Source organism: Hydra vulgaris, chromosome 03 (genome assembly GCF_038396675.1).
Source record: "Hydra vulgaris chromosome 03, alternate assembly HydraT2T_AEP".
Classification (NCBI taxonomy): Eukaryota; Metazoa; Cnidaria; class Hydrozoa; order Anthoathecata; family Hydridae; genus Hydra; species Hydra vulgaris.
This window is the reverse complement of record NC_088922.1, coordinates 66,464,993-66,488,441: the sequence shown is the minus strand read 5'-3', so window position 1 is coordinate 66,488,441 and position 23,449 is coordinate 66,464,993. Positions and strand designations below refer to the sequence as shown.

Below are 23,449 nucleotides of genomic sequence, written 5' to 3'. Positions count from 1 at the left end.
GAAATTTGTAGAAGTAGAGAATGGAATCAGGAGAGAGAAAATGGCAAGAACAGTAGGGAGAAGCAACCTTAGCTGATGCTAAATTAGCAATCGATTGTATATATGGTTTCCATGAAAAGTCAGTAGTAAACAATAATCTAAGAAGACATAAAAAAAAGGACTCAGTAAGGTTGCGATTTATTAATATAGGAATGTTGAGTTTTGTTGGAGTTAAAACTTACAAGCCACTATGAGCCCCAATCTGTTACAGAAGTGAGATCAGATTCAAGATTGGCTGCCTATTCTAAGCAAAAGATAAGAGATTACTTTTTGTCAAGACAGGAGTATAAAGTTGAGTCATCAGTAAAAAGAGTTACTCTAGAGGTAAGGTTGTCGGGAAGATCATTAATGTAGATAAGAAATAAAACAAGACCAAGGTAGAACCTTGATGTACCTCAGAAGTTACTGGAAATGAAAAAGAGTGTTGGCCTTCAAGGATAATTTGAATAAAGCAGTCAGAAAGAATTTTTGATTATCTCAAAAATTTCCCAGACACACCATATGAAACAAGCTTATGGAGAAGACCAACATGCCAAATTTGTTGAAAGCCTTAGACACGTCTAAAGCGATAACCCTAGCCTCACCGCCTTTATCTAATGAACAATAAAATCTTTCAGTAACAGCAGTTAGCAAGTCAGCCGTAGCGCGAGAGGATCAAAAACCGTAGTGATTGTCTGACAGTAAGTTATTTGTTTCAAGATAGGATGTGAGAAACTTGGTTATCAAAGACTCAAAAACCTTGCTAATAACAGAACGAAGACTGATCAGACGATTATTGGAGGGTTCAGGATGTTCACTGGAGATTTTGAAAATTGGAACAACAGATGCAATTTTCCAGCAGGCAGGAAAACAAAATTCACTCAAGCACTTATTAAACAGTTTAGAGAGAATTGAAGAGAGTTCTGGAGAACAATTTTGTAAGACTGACAGAAATGTTGTCTGGACCACAAGTCGTAGAAGAGTTTAATCAAGATATGACTTTAGAAACAGAAGCTGTAGTGATTTGAATGTCTAACAATGGGTTAACCTGTTTAAAGGAAATGACCATAAAATTCAAGAGCCGAATTAGAAGAAAAGTTCTTTGCAAATAGTTCTGCCTTATCTTTGGGAGAGGTAATAAGATCAGCTCCATGAATGAGAGATAGAATGCTAGACCCACCCTTGTTAACGATGCTCTAGAGACTTTTTTTTTCAAAAGTCTCTAGAGCCTAACTTCTGAGACAAGATACAAAATTTAGTGAGCTGAGCAGGGATGCAGAGTCCCGAAAGGACTCTGGCTTTATATCTCTACTTTTTCCATGTCTTTAGTGTCCAGAAGCTCTAAACATGTTTGTTGACTTATGATCTGCTATAAGAAAAAAATTCATGAGATTTAATGACTTGAAACTTCTTATCTTTAAGCCCGGAGTCCTGGAGTCCGGGAGTCCTTGCCGCCATTATACTTAAGGACTCCGGGCTCAAAAAATGATTGTTCCTCTATTCAAATAGTCTTAAGTTTTTTTCAATTAGTAGACCAAACACTTGTTTCTATTTTTAGAGCTCCTGGATACCAAATACTAGGATAAAGTAATCTTTTTGCAACTTTCAAATCCGGAGTCTTTTTTGGGACTCCGCATCCCTGGAGCTGAGAATAATGGAACTTAGTATCTGACAGCACCTTTTTACATCGCTTTCTTGCAATAATAAACTTAATATTTGCAATAATAAACTCAATATTTTCTTTAATAAATATTTTGAAATGTGCTCTAGTGAACAAAAAACTTAAAATTTGAATGTAAGAAAAATTTAAATATATAGACCCAGCATGAAAAGTTTATACCCATGAAGTTTATTACAATTTTAATGATAAAAACTCCATTCTGTTAGTCAGTGGTTTTTATTTTATATCATTTATCATTCTGATAATTAGAGTTTTTTCAGTTCAATATTTTAAAATGAAAAAAAAAAAAAGTTTACTGCATTTTATAAAACAATAAAGAACAAAATAATAAGCAATTTAATAATAAGCAAATTAATAACTCCATTTTTACCTCTTAATTATTCTTGTGCTGGCTGTTATGTCAGTTGTATTGGAAAAAAATAAAGACATTTGACATATAGAATAGTTTGACACCATACAAATGATAAACCATCAAAAAAATGTTTATAAATATTTAAATTCATCTATTAATTGTAAAAATCTAACTAATTACAACTGCTTTGAGATTTTGAATGCAAACCTGACCAAAAACCAATAAAGATTGTATTCATATTAAATAGAAATACCCCTCTTCAAATAAACAAGCATACCATTATATTATAAATGTATCAATCTAGTTTAATTTAAGATTTTTTTTATTCTGCTATTTTTTATTAGTACATAACAAATTTGTTTGTTGTTAGTATTTCTCTGTAATGCCTTCACTTTTAAATTTTTAATATACCAAATTTTTAATTGTAGTACATAACTACAAAACATGAATTAATGAGAAGAGATGATTACAAAAACTGACAAGACTAAACAGAACAAATTTGAAAATCCATACTCCAAACATAAATCAAAACTTTAAATATATAAGATTTCAAAAACATAAAAACAAATCTTTATATTTTTTCTTAAGCTTTCATGATGTCACTTTCTATTTAATTGAAAGCACTCATAAACTTTTTAAAATAACTTAATTACAATATTTAGTTCACTTCACCCACCACAAATACTTAAACATGCAATAGACTACTTCAATATGCAATAGAGATTTGGAAAACTTCTCAAAAGAACTAATATTTAATCAATATAAAAATACAATGAATACAAGCACTAAAAAACAGCGTAATATATTAATTCAAACTAAAAAATTTAAAAACATTTTTGAAGGCACAGCTGTAAAGTTAGCTGGAGTTGTAATGAAATTATTTGAAAAAATAATAAAGAGTACAACAACAAAAAGTCCTTTTTCAAAAAATCAAAAAAAAAATCACCTAAAATACAATTGTTCAAACGAAGTAGAAAGCCCCATAAATGCAAAGTGTGTAATCACAAACATTATATATAAATGCACCATTGCTGCTAAGAACCAGCCCAACAAAGTATATACTGGTCGAAAGGAGGGTGAGTGGAAAACAAGGTATAATAACCATAAATCAATATAAAGTAACTAAGAGCAATATCATATTTTTCCAAAATTTAACCCAATTTTTCCCTGATTTTATGCAGATATCTAAATTTCACTGTTTTCTCTGATTTACCTGATCTGGCAGACACCCTGCTCTATTAATTCAATATAGCAAAAAGTTTTTATGACATATTTATGTTCATAATATTTCATTACAAACATATTACATTTAATTTTATTATAAAAATAATAATTAAAACACTTACTCTTTTTTATTGTATAATGGTAAATCATTATTTGATGAATTTATTAGTGATTCTCTGAATCCCCCACTAGCTATGCTGCTTGCATCATCAGCATCATCTAAAGGGTTACAAAATCGAAACGTATGAAGCCCACCAAATTGTACGATATCACCTGATTTTAACAGTGAAGTGTCGTAAATTCTTTTACCAAGTATACGTACATCTGCATCAGGACCATGAGGTACCATAGACACAGTTCCATCTGCATTTACAATTGAACAATGTGATGGAAGAATTTTAGGTGAAAAAAGTTGCATGTACTGCACATCTGAAGAAGGATTTCTACTACTTCCGATAACAGTTTCATGTGGTTTTATATAATATATTTTTGGTTTATAGTTTATTTCTTTTCCTTCAGGAGTAAGTTCTAAAAAGTAAGGCATTAAATCCTTGCTAATATTGTCAGATGTTCCTCTTCGGGCATCAGAAGGCTGTTGGGCAGGTGGAGTTTTCGGAAGTTCAACTTTACTTTTTTTTGAGTTCATTGACAGGCTAAGCGATCTTTTTGTTGTCGCAACTTCCTTTGGAGCTGGAGGGGGCTCTGGTACACCATGTTTTCTTCTTAAATGAAAAGTTAAAATACCTTTTGACTTAGGCCAACTATTCTGAATAGCTAAAGGGCAATCATGAGCCCTAATAACTCTCTCTTTACAAAGATTTACAGAATCTTTTGAGTCTGCAGGGGGTATAATTGCCATGACAATACAGAAATTATTAGGATGTTCTTTTGTTATTAAAAATTTATCTAATGCTGCAATTATTACAGTTTCAGCATTGTCTTTAACAGAAGCTAAAATAGTTTTATAAGGAATTTCGGGCTTTAAGCTCTCTGCAAATATTTTTAAAATTCCACCTGTTTGAGGTCCTTCTTTATTTTGAAACTCTTTAATCCTTTTCTCAAGCTTTTGCTGACGCCTTCTTCGCATAACTGCTTCAGGATTAGATATTGTTCTAGTGAGACTACTCTCAGGAAGTTCATTATAAACTTTATCAACAAGAGCTTTATCATTATTTTTACTGCGAAGGTCATATTCTTCTTTGCGTTTTTTTTTTAAATCTTTTTTCTCTCTACGAGATAGCCGCCTTTTTAACTGTCCTTCATCTTGGTTTATTTCAAAAAACTTAAGTGGCTGTATCTTAACATTTCCATCTTTTAATACAAACCGACCTTCTCTATCATCTTTATGCCAAAAAAGTTGAACAAGAAGTGGTTTTTCATCTAGACTTAATTTTCTAACATCTAAAGAAAAAAATATTTTTATCATTTAAAACAAAAGATGGAATTTATACTAACCTTTACTTTAAAAATATTTTAAATTAATAAAAATTACCTCCAGTTCCATGAATTTCATATAGTTCATAATTTGGAGTAGCTAACATTTTCATATCAGGACAAAACTTTTCAATGAGAATTGGCATTATATTACGCACAGTCTGTTCATTATTCACTCGAATACATTTTGTAACAGCTTTTTGACCTCTGTCTTGAAAATAAAACCGCATAACTCCAGAAAACTGCAAATCCTATGATTAAAAACTTCAAATTTTAAAAATAAATTTAACATTTAAAGAAAGAAGTTTCATGCATAAAAATAAATCAACTTTTGACTTGAGTTGTCAAATAATCAAATTGAGAGAATAAAAGTCAACAGATTATGTAAAGCTAGTATGGTAGATTATGTAAAGTATGGTAAACTATATAATATTGTGGTAGAGTAACTGCTTAACTTTTAGCATTTTATATTTAAAGGTTTCTGCTAAATTAAAAAAGCAAAATATTGAAGGAAATTATGAAATTAAAAATTTGTATGATTAGGAGTTACCAAAATAAATATATTTATGAAAAAAATTTTGATTATTGATCTTCAATAAAAAAAAAAAAATTTATTAATAAAATTTTAAAATAATATCATGTGCTTTAATAAATTTCAGTGAAGAAGCAATGTTTCACACTTTAATCATTAGCAAGTTCAAAAACATATAACAAACCTTCCCAGGAATTGCATAAGGTTTTTTGTCTTGTGTGTATTTTATTTTAGACAACTTGGTCACGACCGTTTGCAAGTTTTTTTATATTAGGTATTGGGCAAAAAACTAAGTTTTACAAAAATTTTGTTAGCAGAGCTAACAAAATAGGAAATTAAAATAATATTTATTCTGTTTAAATAAATAAAAAAAAATTAATAATTTAAATAATTTGTATACTGTTTTTATTTTTGTGTCTTTATTGTGGTTTTTACTTTCAGCAACAAAATTTGATAAGCAAAGCAAAATAACAGTTTTAAATCGACAGTAAAAAGAATGATTTGTCCTATAATTTATTTGTTTTTTATTTAAAGAAGGAAAGCGAAAATATAAATTGCTATCTGTAAAATACATTTGTATTATTTTAATGTAACAAGTATATATTGTCCCTATATGAAAATTTCTATGTAATGCATGCATATACTTTAATGTATAACTTTTTTTTATTATATAATTATATTTATTTGTTATTAAGTATACACACGTTTAGCTCAATTGGGTAAGGTGTTTACTTCATACTCAGTATGTCTGTGGTTTGAATCCTACCTCTTCCCAAATTTTTGTTTGTTTTTCTACCCTCCCTTTTGGTTTACTATGTTATTGGTATATACGTAAACCACTATTAACAATTATTATTAATAATTGAATAACAATTAATAACAATTATTATTATTAATTGTTCACCAATAACATAATAGACCAAAGGGAGGGGGCGGGTAGAACTAAATGCACTAAGCGGAATATTAAAAAGCAATAGTATCCAAAATTACAAAGCGCTTAAAGATCAGGGATAAAAAACGTGCAGGAGTAGAAAGGTAATATGAAACAATTAGGGCTATGTAAAAAACGTGTAGACGGAATGGCCTAATTGAAGCTTCAAAACTATGTATATATATGTGTGCCATACTTAGAAAATACATTGAAAGGCTTAAATGGTATAAAAAATCTGAATTTGAAGAGATGCATATCATTCATAATCATACGACAAAAAGATTTTTATATACAAAAAGATAAATGGTTACAACGCAAATATATAACCTGCGGTATTTTGAAGAAAAACAATTTTAAAAAATTGACGAAGGTGGGATTCAAAATCCAAACATATCATGTATGAAGTAAACGCCTTATCCAAATAAGCTAAACGTGCGCATACTTATGAACAAATACATATAATTATATAATAAAAAAAAGTTATACATATAGTATACACATGCATTACATAGACGTTTTCATATTGAGACAATATATACTTGTTACATTAAAATTATACAAATATATTTTACAAACAGATAGCATTTTATATTTTCGCCTTGCTTCTTTAAATAAAAAACAAATAAAACATAGGACAAATCATTCTTTTTAATGTCAACTTAAAACTGGATTTTTTTTTTGCTTTGCCTTATCAAGTTTTGTTGTTAAAAGTAATAACACTTTAAAGAAATAAAAACAGTACACAAATTATTTGAATTATTTTTTATTTTTTTGTATTTAAATTTATATTAATTTCTTATTTTGTTTGTTTTACTTTCTTTGTTTTTGAAACTTAGTTTTTTCCGCAATGCCTAATATAAAAAAACTTGCAAATGGCTGTGACCAAATTGCCTAAAATAAAATATTCATGCGTGGACATACAAGACGAAAAACCGCACGGGTTTCCTGGTAAGGCTTGTATAATAATAAATAGTTTTTAACTATAAAAAATTAAAGTGAGAAAACTTAGAGATTAACCAAAAAAGATGATTTCATTTTAAATAAAATATTGAATAATTTTATCTATATATATTAATTAATTTTGACAACAAAAATCAAAAATATAATTGACTATTTCAAAAAAAAAATGAAAAAAATGAATGTTCAGAGAACAAATATAAGCAATATTACATTACCTCATTTATACCAAATATAATAAAAGACAACATACTAAAAAATTTGTATTAAAAAAAATAAATCTTATGTCATATTTCAGATAGTATGTCATAAAAAAAAGAAGACAAAATGCTGTAATTTCAAACATATTAAATTGTATTAGTTACTTGATAACAATGTTAATGATTAGTCAATGAAAATTTATTTTATCTATATATACATTAGCATCTGCTAAGGTTGCATCTCTTTTTCAAGCTCGACACTTTCTTACTCAGGATTCTATTCTTTATATCTACAAATTTCAAATCTGTCCTTGTATGGAATACTGTTGCCATATCTGGGGCGGATCTTCCAATGATGCCCTTTCTCTTTTAGACAAGGTGTAAAAGCGCATTATAAACATAGTTGGACCTGCTCTTGCATCCAGCCTCCAACTATTATAACATCGCTGTAATGTTGCTGTAAACCACATGAGCTTTTATCCATTTATTAAGTCAGGTGGTTTGTTTTAACAGCTTTTACAACCCAAAATATTTTTTAAAATGATCTAAACAATGTATCTTAAAAAAATGTTAATCTAATTTTTAATATCTTTATTTTGATAAAAATATTTTTTAAATTACCTTTTTAATTTAAACTGATGATACTTTATTAGAAATTTATGAATATATTGCCAATCACCAGTTGAATATACTTATATTACTATATGCTACAGCCATCTATTAAATAAACATTTTCATATGCACAAATATTTATTTTTTTTAAAAAAAGGTCTTGAAATAAGTTTGTGTTATCAGTATACTAGCAAGTAGTTAAAAACATTGAGATATATTAAGATTGACAAAAGGAAGAAAAAAGAATAGCTTTATTATAGAACTTTATGAAAGGCCATTAGTGGAATAAATTATAACTTTATTATTTAGTAGAAACAAATTGTTATGACTACAGGAGATTTAAAAAAATCACTTAAGAGCTAAAAGTTCCTAAGTGGTTTTCTTTTTATTTCAGCTCTTTTCTTGATATTTAATAGCATTGTATCAAATGACATGAAAAAAATAAATGATTTTCTATTTTAAAAACAAAAATAAACATTTTCAAATTCAAGATATAAACAAAAAATTAAAAACAAAATATTACAGTGAACGTATTAGTATATTTTAAGGTTGCAAACAAATGAAAAGCAAAACCTAAAACCAAACGAAGCTCAAATATAATGCTTATAATAAAACCAATAACAAGGAGATAGCTAGATTAGAAAATTATATGTTCCAGTTGGAAACTTTTTACATAAAAAGTTACAAATATGCAATAAGATGAAAAAAATATTCATAAAAATGAGAAAAAATAATTTTAACATATAACTCTGTAATGTTCCAACAGGTAATATTTTATTTCTGATAACAAAAATAGGGCATTATAATAGGTGTTATTTTTACTAGTAGATTTTAAGCAAATCACATGTGATCTTAGCAGTACACCAGAGCTGTGTGACAACACAAAAGATGATCATACTAACAGTTTTACTTTACATAAAGATAAATGATTTTTCATTTCTCAGAATCGATTACAAGGAGGCTTATAATTAAGAAAACCAAATATGCAATGCAATTGATTATATAATTATTGCTGAATATGCAGCATTTATTTATTCAGACTTTCTTTTAGTAGATTTGATGAATGTCATAAGTCAATCATTGCAAATATATCTAACACAGTGTGGAAAATAAAATTTTAACTATTTTAAATATCCTCAACAATGATTACGATTAAGTTTTATATTACTAGGGTTGCCAGATGTCTGGCTTTTACGAAGGAAAACGCAGTCAAAAAATTTTTTTTTTCAGGTTTGGTGCTGTATTCTTCCCCATAAAAGCCAGACGTATGGTAACCTAGCATCTATTTTTTTTTAATCCTATTTAAATTAATTTCTTGTTGCGCCCTTGGAATTAAGGGTGGCATTAGGCAATGCTGACCTAAGTGCCGACTTAAAAGATTTTGAGCAAAAAATCGCTGCCCTTATTTCTATATTTTACGGTAAAACTTTTGTATTAAATTATTTTGTCGACCTGATACCGACCTCCAACAGATTAAGGTTGGCAAATTATACCCAACTTCATTTTTCCTTATTCTGAGGGCTGCTATTCTGTTTCTTAAATTTTTATATATATATATATATATGTTTTTTTTTTGTTATTCACCTCCTCAAGGCCAAGAAGGCCATTACAGATAAGGAGGCTACTTAATAGAGGTTATAACCCTCTCTCAATTCTATAACTCCAAAACACGAACCTTGACAAACAAGGCTGCTGCGCGGTACTACCAGGGATGTGGTGGGGATCGAACTCGGAACCTCTCGCTTATGAAGCAAGCGCTTTACCACTACACCACTACTGCATATAATTTTAATGCACATGTCGAATTTCAAGGATTTATTTTTGGCTGACACATGCACAACTTTAATCAACACTTATAGGACCCCCAGTTTATAAAAAAGAGGGCGATCTAAGCTACTATTTAGAATTTTTCTTTTATTACTCCATCAGTTTTATTTGTATATTAAAGAATAATGCATCATCTTTCTCTACTATAGACAACTAGCATTTTTTATGTTGTCTATGTATTATGTCAGCTTCGTAAATTAGTAATAATATAAATACTTATTAAGTTTACTTAATTTTGGTTAACTTATTTTTTCTTATTTTTTAGACAATTATATAAGAAACAATAAGTGAAATAATTTTTGAATGATTTCTTGAGTTATAATTTAATGAGTGAATATAAGTGAACCTTGAGTTATTATTTTGACTAGTTCTTTATTTTATAGGGTTTTAAACACTTGAAAAAATTGTATAAATTAAAAACCACTATTCAAAAATATAATACAAATTTAAAAACTTATTTATCTTTCATTACCTTTCTTACTTAGTGATCTTAAGAAAAATCTCTCGTAGCTTTAATACCACTACTATAATTTTACATTACATTACCACTGCTATAATTTTACATTCTGTTACCACTAGTAAACTAAAACATATTAAAACTGTATAAAATATTTCAAGTCATTTTTGACAATATCATGATTTACAAAGTTTCCATAATAGTTTAATGTTAACTTTCACTTATTACAAGTTCTTTACATATATTTTGCATGCATTTATATTTTCTGGGGGTCCAGACCACATACAGACCACTGATTACTTATAATCAAATAGAATTTAAAGAAATAATGGTTTCATTTTGAAATTAATCAACAGTTGATAATTGAAAAATAGGGTTATTTGAAAATGCTGGCATTTTTGGTGTGAATTTGACAAGTTTATAATGTTTGAATTTTCAGATAGTTGAGTCTAATGGACTTATATGCTGTTAAACTTAGATCAAAATAAAGTGTAGGAAAAATTTACAAGCATCTCAAAATGGCTGAAAATTAGACTTTTTAGGCGAGTGAATATTTTGCTTTTAGATATATTTGAGTTCTAAACTGCAACAAGCTGCCTATATTTTGCGCATTTATTGCAGACAGTAGTAGCTAATCAGAAAACTTATCTGTAAAGACTTGTGGATGAATAGAATAATGCTACAGTAAGTTTCATTTTGGCATATTTTAGCATTTTTAGGATTTTTTTAAAAGTTGAGGTCATAATTTTTTTCTAATTTAACACAAGTTAATAAAAAACACTTTTTTAAGAAGAGAACTATCCAGAAAATAGTTCTAGAAAAAACGAGACACTTGTTGAAAGTGAGAAAAAAGTTATACAGCTCTAAAGTAGTCTGTTGTGACCATTTATAAATCAAGGGGGGACACTGTGTCATGTTTCTAAAGCTATAATTTCTGAACTGTTGTACTTGTCTGAAATTTCAAATTTAACCTATCTACATAATGCACACAACAATATGTAAAAATTAGGAAAATCAGAGATGGTGACCCACAAAGTTTTCTTCAAATTGGTTGAAATATAATGATTTGACCCAAGAATGAAATCCTAATAAACTCTTATAAGAGTTTGATAGGTTTTCATTTTTGAAAAAATAGAACAAAATACCTTCCTACAATCTCTTTACCATGAATACCAATAATATCTCACTCAAGTCATTAAAATTAAATAGTTTGTATAGCATTTTTATAGTGTCATTATTATTAAAACTATTGTTCATGCTAATGTGTTGTTTAGACGTGTCTATGAAAATAGCCAATTATGTTTCAGTTTAAACAGGATATTGACATGGAAGGCAAGAAAGAAATACTAAAAATATAGAAAAAAAAAATTTAAAACATAGATGCAAAATAAACTATTAAAATTTTTTAAAATGAAAATAAGATGTAATTAGATCTTTTTACAGATACGTTCTTAAAAAGTATGTAGAACTTAAGAATATTCTTTGTATTTTTAATTAATTTAGAATTAATTATTTTAGTAAATAATATGTAAATACTAAATAAAAGTTTAAAAAATATTGAATGCATTTAAAAAATATTAAGTGTTCATTTAATCTTTGTTAAGAGAAATGAACTGATTAATCTTATAAAAACTCACAGATTTTTTTAAAGCAAAATAATAAAATGATTTCACACCAATATTTTGTAACATTACCCAATAGTTATAGAAAGAAAAAAATTTTATGTATAAAATTAAACAGTAATTATAGCTAAAATTCTTTCAGTGGTTTAAAAAATAAACAACACATAAAAAAAGATATTTTTTATCTCTGAGACTGAGATAAAAAAAAACAAAAACATGGAATTATTCTTTATTATTTTACTCTGTAACTCTGGATACTCTGTTGTATCCAGAGTATCCAGAGTCTGTTGTATCCAGAGTATCCAGAGTCTGTTGTATCCAGAGTATCCAGAGTCTGTTGTATCCAGAGTATCCAGAGTCTGTTGTATCCAGAGTATCCAGAGTCTGTTGTATCCAGAGTATCCAGAGTCTGTTGTATCCAGAGTATCCAGAGTCTGTTGTATCCAGAGTATCCAGAGTCTGTTGTATCCAGAGTATCCAGAGTCTGTTGTATCCAGCAAGACTATTCTTTTAGCTCACAGTATCATTTTTAAATTTGAATAAAATACTTTGACATTTTAAATTATTATTTGCTGGCTTGTATAAGGTTGATATTAAGGTATATAATACACCAAGATATATATTTTTCAGAAACCTTATTTTAATAATCAACTTTACATACTTTATAAAAGTTTACTACTTATATTCTTTTATTAAATAAATTTATTATCATGCTTTTGCCATGTATTTATTCTTGATTACAGAGTGCTCATGTTTAAAGAACAATTTCTGATAAATAAAACTTAAGTGAAAATGATATAAAAAAAATTCATTCACTCTAACGCTTAAAGTAATAAAAAAATTTTAACAGTTATGAAATCATGCTGAAACATGTATATTTACAAACCTCGTTTGGTGGACTGAGGGCAAACATATCTAAACGGCTTTCGTTCCATTCTTTTATAAAAGCTTCAACATAATCGGGATCTTGTAGATCTTGCACAAATTCAGGATCCATGAGAGTTTAAATCTCTTAAACTAATGTATACTTTTAAACATAATTTTGATTTAAGATTAGAGGTTTCATTTTTTGTCTCAAGCTCCCAATTTTAGTAATGTTGTTGATATATGAGACATCCGCTGACCGACTCTCCAGTACCAAACATGTACACTGTTGTCATGTAAGCTAGAAATATAAAAATATAACGATAAAAGCAAAAATTATATTTTTGTTAACGGCTTATCTATTCAAATCAAAACACTTTAAATTTCTGTCCAATAACGAATATTAAAATCAACAGCCCGTTTCTCATATAAGTAGATTCATAACTCAGACCAAGATTAAGCAATATTATAAAATTCAAAGCATTCGGGACGAATAGAAATCTAGCGATTTTAGAATTTAACATTTAGAAATTTTTCACTACTTATAATGAAATCATCATTCATTATTTTTCAACAATCATTCCAGAGGGTTTTTTTCCATTATTTTTTTACATCTTCTTTTCACATTTTTTTTTTTTTTTTTTTTTACCATCAATAATTGGGGTTTTAGGTTTTGTGGAACTTTAAAATTTAAATTAACAGTAAAAGTTGCTATATTTTTCAAAAAAAAAACTTAACGTCACTTAAATTTTGAAAATAGTGCATTAGGACACTATAGAAAAACTTTTTTAATATTTATTTTTATGTAATTTTTTAAAATGATGATAATATATTATCTGTTGAGGGTTAACGCCATGTCAACCCTATGACACACTCAAATAACAGGTTTTTCAAGATTTTACAAAACAATTTAAATAAAATTAATAATTAGCTTGCAAAACATTGCTTGTCTAATTCGATTTAAACTCATTTATGGACGGCGATTCAACAACTAGTAGGCAGTTTGTTCCATAACTTTAACACTCTATTTGTGAAGAAATTTTCACGAAGATCATTTTTGAAATAGGCATCAGTAATCGTGTGATGATCTTCTTAAAATAGCTAGTTTACAATTTTTTTGAGGAGGAAACAGCCAATCAAGTTTTTCTATATTTTTATAGCATTTAAAGAATTGTATTAAATCTCCTCTTTTCCTTCTTTCTGACAGAATTGTTAAATTTAACAAGCATAATTGTTTTTCATATGATAGATGTCGTCTTTTATTTTTTCACGGATATTTATATCTTTCTCCATATGAGGTGACTAAACTTGAATTGCATATTCAAGGTATGGTCTTACATAGCTTATGTACAATTGTCTAAGAGATGATTTGGTTTTTTAATCAAATATTTTTAACAATAGACCGAGTCTACTATATGTTTTGGCTCGCAAAATTATTACTCCTAAATCTTTTTCCAACTCAGTAGTGCTAAGAGCTTGTTTAAATTCACCTCGCCCAAAAGTATATAAATATATTGGATTTAACTTTCCAATGTGCATAGCCTTGCATTTATCTAATTTAATTTAATCTTCCATATTTTAGACCATTCTTCTTCAATGTCACTATCGTTTTGTAGCTTTGAATTAATACTTTTTTTTATATAGTACTGCAATAACTTTGCTATCGTCCGCATATAGCTCTCATGGATTTTTGAGAAAAAAACACAAATCATTTATGTAAAGATTAAACAAAAGCGAACCAAGAACGGATCCTTGTGGGACAACACTTCTACACTGACTTCTGGACATAATGAATTAACATCACCATATATAACTCTTTGACTTCTACTTGATAAGAAACAGAGTTGTTAGTCCTTGGCCTTGGCCTCAGTCTTGCCTTAAAGCCAAAAATTAAGGCCTTGGTTTTGAAACTTTTAGCCTTGATTATTTTGGCCTAAACCTTTAAAAATTAGACATAAAATTTAAGAATTAAAAGTCTTCATTCTTTATTTTTATGTTGTTTTTTTTCGGCTTTCATATATATTTACAAGTATATTTTTTTATTGACTCCGTTGAATTCTGCACATTACCTTGGTCCAATTTCACAACATGTGGTTTTTTTGTTACAGCACTTTCGTTTTGTTGGTAATTTGCCTTAACGAAAGGCACAAATTTAAGTCTTTGGTCTTGAAAATGTTTGCGTAGGCCTTGGCCTTGAAACTGTTATACTTGGCCTTGACATTAAAACTCTTGGCCTTGGCCTTTTAACTTTTGACTTTGGTTTTAGCCTTGGTCTTGTAACATGTGGCCTCGACTTTGGCCATGCTACTTTTGGCCTTGTTAACAACTCTAAGAAAGATCTGATCCAATTTATTAAACTCAATTTTATACCATAAGCCGATAACTTTAGTAGTAATCTTTCATGTTCAACAGTATCAAAAGCTTTAGCGTTATCGATGTATATGACATCAACTTGTTTTCCATTTGCAACTGAAGACTTAACAATATCCATATATTGCTTTTAACAAAACCATGTTGCTTATGAGATAATAAATCATTTTTAATTATATGGTTCACTTAGAAACAAAGTTAAAGAAACTGGACAATAATTAGATGCTTTTAAAAGACTTCCCTTTTTAAACAATGGGGAAATATTTGCAAGTTTCCACGCCATAACTACCTCTGCTTCATCTATTGATTTTCTGAATAAACTAAATATTCACAACGCAAGTTCATCAGCACACGACTTTAACACAAAGGGATGCACACAATCGGGACCCATTGATTTTGTTGTATTTAAGTTTAATAGTTTGTTTAAAATATCATACTAGTCAAAATATATATTGTCTATAATTTTAGTTGTTGGATCTTGGTAACTGCTTATTTGCTTTGAACAAAAACTGACAATTTTGATTTATTTGCTCTATAATATTTTTTGCATCTGTCATTATATTTCCTTTGAACTCGATGGCTTTAATGAAGTTTTTTATTTGTTGCTTGGATTTAATATATCAGTACAAAAAACTTTGGATTTGTTTTCGCATTTTTTGCTCTAAGCAAATTGGGTTCGAAGTTTTGTACTGTCTTGTTTGTTTTTTTTAAACATAACGCTTAGAGCATTGTACTTCACTTTAGCATCTTTATCGTTCAAACTTCTAGATTGTAACCATAATTTGCTTTTTGATTTAAAACAAAATTTTAATTCTTTAGTCATTCAGCCTTTCTTTTTAATTTCTTTTGGATTTTTATATGGTATATTTTCTCGACAAGCTTTATTGGAATATTTAGTAAAAAAAACATGAGCTTCATTGATATTTATATTTGCAAATATAAATTTCCAATCTAAATTACTGAAATAATCTTTTATTTTTTTATAATTATCAGTTTTATATAGGAAACATTTCAATCCAACATTTAAGTTACAACTTTTTTTTTATTAAAAAGTTCCGTTTAATTACGTGATGACCTTGGATCTAATTGCCTAATTGTGGTGTTGGATCACATTTTTAACACGATTTTAATCGTCAATAAAAACATTTTTTAAACAACAAAAACAAAATTTAAAACATTTGTTTATTCTTCATTAAATTTTGAAAAGTTGGTTCTTTTATTATCTGTTACAAAAAGTTTTCCTCAAAACAACTAATAAAATTTTCTGCTTGTTCGTGTTTGATATTGAATTGTAATTAAAATCTTCAACTATTATTAAATTTGAGAACTGCTTTTGCAAAACTAATAATGTGGTTATATTTATTGATTTAATAATTACGTTATTTATTTTCTCATTTTTATTAAGTGGTAAATACAACCAAAGATTATGTCGTTTCGATCAACTTTAACATTTATCCATATTTGCTCGGGTCCGTTGACTCCTTCATTAATGCTTATTTCATTCGGTGTTAAAGTATCTTTAATATAAATAAATACTCCAGCTCCACGGGTTTTTTTATCTTTTCTATGATAGTTTTCAATATAAACGTCAGAGTTTGAATTATACTGTAAAACAAAGAACACCGGAATTATAAGTTTCACACACTTCTAACTTCATCAATTTTTTTTTTCAAAGATGTCGCATTGGTATACCAACACGATAAAATCACATTAGGACAACCTTCATTAATTGATGTCGAAAATTTGAATTTTCTGAATGTTCACTACCTTCTGAATGTTCACTACCTTTTGAATGTTCACTACCTTTTGAATGTTCACTACCTTCTGAATGTTCACTACCTTCTGAATGTTCACTACCTTTTGAATGTTCACTACCTTTTGAATGTTCACTGCCTTCTGAATGTTCACTACCTTCTGAATGTTCACTACCATTTGAATGTTCATTACCTTCTGAATGTTCATTACCTTTTGAATGTTCACTACCTTTTGAATGTCCACTACCTTCTGAATGCTCACTACCTTCTGAATGTTCACTACCTTCTGAATGTTCACTAACTTTTGAACTAAGATTACTATAATAGTTACATCATGTTTTAACATTTTAAGAGAAATGAGAAAAACCAGTTTGCGTACAGTAATTTAAAAAAAAAATATTCAAAAAAAATTTACTTTAATTTGACATCTTTTTGCTTCTCATCTCACTACCAATCAAATTACGGTGCGAAAAATAAAAAATGTTATTTGGAACGATTGTCACTCGATTTCTTTTTTCTCTCGTCATTATTTATAAAAAATAAAATCAAGTTTAGGAGAGATAGTCAAGCTGCGTACGTACTCACTGTCTTTAACAAACAACTTGTACGCGTTGGGACGCTTTTTGGAAACCCCCTTACCTCATGCGTACTTTATGGATGGCCCCTTATCAAAGTTTTGCCTTTTTTTTTAGATTGTTCTAAAATCCTATGAGTCCTATAGGACTTTTTGGCAAGGGTAACATATATTTTTAACGAAATATTCATTCTGATGGATAATTGTTGTAAACAAGTGATGCGAAAAAAATACTTTTTTGACCGAAACAATACAACAACAGCTACGATGAGAAGAGAACAAAGAACCTAAAAGTCAGAATAGGAGCATAGTAACGAATTTTAGGAATGCTGTTAGCTAGTGTACTTTTTTAGATGATTTAGCTTATCATACCTAGATTTTATCATGTTAAACTCTGACATTGATATATTTTGATGTAACAAATATTTTATCGTTATATTAAGTATTAGGGATTTAATTTTTTTTTTTGAGGGAGATAGATAAAGCATTCACTTTTGTTGAAATGATATTGCTATTAAACCAGTCACATAAACGAAGAGAAACTTGACTATTTTTTTAACTTTTTAAGTGAGTAATTCATTGATATATAAAAAATTGGCGTCACCAAGTATTGCACATTGTAAAACCTCTCTGATTATTGTAACTTTTTATAAACAATTGAATCTGAAAGTAAAAAAAAAAATGTATTTTTTTTTTTATAAAAATAGTCTTTTAGTAAATATGAAATAAAATTATTATATTGAAAAATAAAACTATTAAAAATGAAAATATTTAAAATACAACAGTAAGAGGTCTTCTCTCAGGTAAGAGATCTTGCTGAATGTGAAAAAACGTGCAAAGTAGTAGCACTGTTAATTTCAATTAATAATAATAACCATAGTAATAATAACAACAATAATAATAATAATAAAACTTTAAATTGTCTTGTTTAAAAGAAAACTCCATAGTTAATGCTAAGTATTTATTTGTCATTGGATAAGTTGTTAATGGCTTCTATACCAACGTAGTCTAATTTTCGATAAACATTAATTAATTCATAATAAATAAACATTAATTAGTTCATAATTTTTGATAAACATTAATTAATTCAGATAAAATCTCTTTGTTAACATCTTTACTTATTGTAGAATTTTAGATCAGTAAAAATTAAAGTAGTACTTCTGGTTCAACTAATTTGAAAGGCTTTTCAAAATAATTCCGGAAGTATAAAGATCTGATGTTCTTGTCTCATAATATCCTTCTCAAGTCCACATGCTTTATGTTGTCAACACTTTTTTTTTTTTGTCGGAAAACAATCTGTAACATTTGTAAAGAATTTCTTTTTATAAATTTTGCCAAAAAAATCCAAGTTAATTCAATAATAATTTTAGCTCCATGAGCTAAAACTTTACAAGTTGAAAAAAAAGTTGGAGCTTTATACCACTTCTTATTGATGGTTTAAGCCAAATGGTATTAATCAAGTTTTATCAATAAAAAGAACCATTAATTTTCAAATTAGATAAGATTAATTGGAATTTGACAGGAAAAAGATATTATTTTTCTTAAAAAAACAGTAAGTTTATATTTTTATCAAAAATTCTGTGATTGGAATTTTGAATCAATGGTTGTTTTCGTCAACGGTCTTATGAAACAAATCTTCATAATACATATCATTTGGGTGAAATAAGGTGTTTAAGTTATTTTGCCTAAAACAGTTAATCAATGGCTGTTAAAAGTGTTCCGCAAACCGTTAAAATTTTTCATTGGTCGTTAAACATTTTCCAAAAACCGTTAAAAATTCTCCGTTGAGCGTTAAAAATTTTCCATTGGGCATTAAAACATTTCCATCAATGGGTGTGGAAAAAAAGAAAAGGTTTTGAGATGTTAAGAACTTACAAAAAAACTTAAGAAAGACAAAATTTTTAAGATTAATAACGTATACAAAACGAACCACTTTAAAGACGAGGTCTTGAGTTAGTTTGACTTTTGGAACGCGCGAGAATACAAAAGACTTCATCAATCTATTACCTTTTGTTTGTCCATCGTGTATCACATAGAAAAGGAGTATTTTGGGACAGAAGATCTCTTTTTTTGACTTTTTACAAAAAAATAATTTAATAGAGCCAATAGTATTTTGTATCATTGTAACATCATTTAGATAAATTACTACGAGATTGAGTCTATGCACAACGAACAAAAAAGGGGATTTGGGGTAAACCTTTCTAATTTTCGTAGACAGTTTGATCACTCTGCATTCAATGTGATCTGTAACAGTAATTTTCAACTGCTGCATTAAAATCTGTTTTTTTTTTAATGTCTCCTCCTTTTATTCTATACTCATGAAGTTGTGGGACATTTGTTATTTCCCACGTAATGCCAAATAGTTTGTTCCGCAAAATAATGTTTTAGAAATGAAAGGGTAAAGCTTTTTGTAATTAGCTTTGTAATTACTATTTCTACTGCTATTAATGCTTTTTTTTTAAATATAATTATTTTTTTATATAACAAAGAATATTTTTGTTTGGATGTCTTATTATTGGTGTGAAGCGTTCAGTATCTTGTTGAGCCCCACGTTGCCTTGCTGAGCTGATATGGTTTTCATTCATTAAAATGTTTATACTTAGTGAAAGAATAAGTAATGAAGACACCTTGAATTCCTCTTTTAAATGGTTATGAAAATAAAACAGGAACATAGATATATGCCATATGACGCTGTTTTGGGAACCTGCGAAAGAATTTTTTGGAGTTTTATATCCAAAAAAGCTAAATCTTCTTTTATTTCTTTTTTTAGGTATTATGCACTTATCTTGTAACTCGGAAAAATAAATATATATAATTAGGGTTGCCAAATGCCCGGCTTTTATGTAGGAGAATACGGTGCCGAATCTATAAGAATTAAGATTTTTACTGTGTTCTCCTTCGTAAAAGCCGCACATCTAACAACCATATATATAAAAGTTATTGTACCAAAATTTATAATGAAGTCACCTTGAATTCCTTATTTAGCTGGTTGTGGAAATAAAACACAAAATGCGCGAAAAACTCCTTTTAACTTTGGTGAATATAATAACCATGGCTAACTGGGTAATCCAAAAAATCATGAAAAAACGTTTTTTATTTCCGCTTTAAAAATTGTAGGACGGATTAGGTTGATAAAGATCAGTTAGAAAACGATACTTAAAATCAATCGGAGTTGTCATAGTATATTTTACATTGAGTAAAATATTTTCGAAAATTATTATTTTTTCAAAATATTTTTTAAAATTATTATTTTTTTAATTATATTATACAATTTAGTTTTTTTTAAATTATTACTTATATATTTTTAAAGTTTAATTTATTATCACCTAACGCGTCATCTTTTGGGTTAGTAAAAATAATAGAAGAATAAACGTTTGAAGTTTTTTAGTGATTGTTATTCTAACTTATTGCTTAATTTGCAACAGTTAAGTTAGAGAAAGATTTAGAAAAAAATTAAAAGGTTTTAACAAAATAAAAAGTTCTTTTATTGTTGATTTTTTTATATTTCATTATCGTCTTACTTCAGCAGACCGGACCAGCTGTCTCATTTCAACTTACCAAGACCAGTATTTAACGGGTCTTGGTAAGTACACCCACCATTTTTATACTTTTTTCGTACTTCAATATTTTTTAGTAAGCGGTAAAAAGAACTAGAACCTTTCAAAGTTATAAATAAAAAAATAATTTATAACATAAGTAACTTTTGAAATAAAAAAATTTAAACGCTTTGGTAGACATTGCGCGAACCGCTATTTATTAACGGTTCGGATATTTGTACCCGAAGCGGTATTTATAGTCTAAATAATATTTAGAATACTCGCTTGAAACGTGTTGATTAATTACGATTGATTTAAAAAGTTTTAAAAACATTAGGAAACAGACTTAAAAATATATAGAATAATGAACTTATATGACCAATATAATATGAGTTATGGTAAATTTATTCCATACACACCCTGAAAGTTTGGGGTCGTAATACTTGTAATAATTATTTTTACTGATGATTCTTGATATGTTTAGATCCAAAAATATGATTAAATTAAAGTTGTGGATTAAAATTCAAAGAAGATATTAGAGTTTGGTGGCTACAACTAATTTTGCGGTCGCGTGGGGACCATTAATTTTTATTTTTTCTAAAAAATATTGTAAATGATTGTAAAAAGGAAGCTAAATATATAGAATATATTTTAAATATTATAATTCGCTTTTAATTTATTGAGCTCATCTCTTGGCTCAACACATCTCTAACGCTTACTCGCCCATACACCATAAACAAAAATCGGAAACTGTAAAACGGAAAACGAAGTTTTAAAAATGCCCACGTTTGCAAAAGATCATATGAGTGCAGGAAATCTGTCTGCTTTATTTGTATGAAAAAAGCTTACCGCGAAATAACAGAGTTCTGCAGAAAAAAGGTTTTGGAAAATTTTTCAAATGGCCCAAGATTAACTGTGAAAAAAGGTAGAACACAAAAATAATTTTCAGAATAATTGTAAACTCTCATTAGTTAATGGTTAACAATTTTTAGGTTCCTTATCAGCATCTCAGCAACTATTTCAAACACCTTTGAGCACTCAAGAAATGGTTGCCATTCAACAAAATACAGGACTTTCAAACACAAGCATGAGGAAACTTGAATCTGCTCTCAATCAAATTAGCCCTACTCGACTGGTTGAGGCAAATTTTCAATAAAAGCTTACAGACTATGGGAAAATTTTAGCTGAGTCTGAGAATGCAAAACATGCATTGGATTTTTGCAACTGTTTGGCATTGTTCAAGGATGTTATTTCTACTTGCTTTGGCTGTGTCTTGGATCTGGAATAGTTGAAATCGAAAAATTCAAGACAAGTAACCTGAAGTTGCAAATTTCATTACACCAAAAGCTCATGCAATCTTTTTCCATGTGCCACAATTCATCAAAAAGAACCATATGGCACTTGGGCTCTTCAGTGAACAGGCAACTGAGACAATGCTTCGTATAAGCCAATTTAATTTGAATTGGCTCATATGAAGTTTAGAATATTAGAATTTTATTTTATATTTAAAGAGTAACATTTTTGAATCTGTTCTTATTTTGTTGGAAATAATTTTTTGTAATTTGGAGAATTTTTTATATAAAATACTTATTTAAAAAAAAATGTTTTCCTAGGACTTATAATGCTGTTTTTAAAAGTTGAATATCTCTTTAAGATTTTAATTCCAGATTTTAAAATTAGGCATTTTGAGATTGGCTTAACATGTACCTTCTACGGTTTAAAAGGTTTTGATGGATAGTGTTTTGGTATTATGACTCAAAATTTATAGGGTGTGCATACCGACCATATGTACCGACCCTTTCTATGGTAGTTTCTTCATATAGTTGTTTTATTTCAATAATTTTTAGTAAGTGGTAGAAAATAAAAATCTGTCAAAACTTTATTTTGAGTTAACAATTAATGTTCAATACTTTATAACTTCTAATTGTAAAATTGTAAACTTCTATAAAAAAAAAAAAAAATAGGTACAGACTTCTAAATTTTTTTCTTAATTAGGATTTTATTAAATTTTTTTCCAGACCATCCACAATTTATTAGGACCCTCGCCCCGTTGATTAATATTGAAGAATATAAACGTTTGAATGTAAAATCTTTTTTTACTAGAAGAAAAAAAGTTGTCTCTTTAATGTGTGTTGCACAGACTTAACTAATTACCTAAGCATATTAATAACTTGAGTACCTCTATCGTGCGTATCTATGCGTATTTCTACGACTGTTTTGATGTTTATTGAAGTTTTAAGTTTTTTTAAAAACTCTCTCCCTTTTGTTAGTTATAGTATATAATATCTTTATATATGTTATGTATATAAAATCAATAGAACTTTAAAAATGTTTTATTTTGTATTTTAGAAAATTGGAAAAGAATTAAAAAAAAAGAAAAATTTTATGTGCAAGCAACAGGATTTGAATCCTCGTGTTGTACTTCAGAAGCGCAGCGAGCTAACCACTTCGTCCACTAAGGGCACACTAATCTGCCAATTTCTAATACTCTTTAGTAAAAAAAA

The 23,449-nt window shown here is 28.2% G+C and overlaps 1 protein-coding gene across 1 annotated transcript in view; it reads right to left on the bottom strand.

Annotated features, from left to right (window-relative positions):
* LOC100201659 (afadin) overlaps positions 1-16,863 on the bottom strand; it is a 68,754-nt gene extending 51,891 nt beyond the window's left edge. The window contains exons 1-4 of the mRNA XM_065794029.1: positions 14,781-16,863; positions 12,734-13,012; positions 4,768-4,960; positions 3,398-4,676 (exon numbers count right to left, since the gene is read on the bottom strand). Of these exons, the coding sequence (XP_065650101.1) occupies positions 3,398-4,676; positions 4,768-4,960; positions 12,734-12,844 (1,583 nt within the window). The 5' untranslated portion in view covers positions 12,845-13,012; positions 14,781-16,863. The remainder of the gene's footprint in view (positions 1-3,397; positions 4,677-4,767; positions 4,961-12,733; positions 13,013-14,780) is intronic.
* Between the last annotated feature and the right edge of the window lie 6,586 nt (positions 16,864-23,449).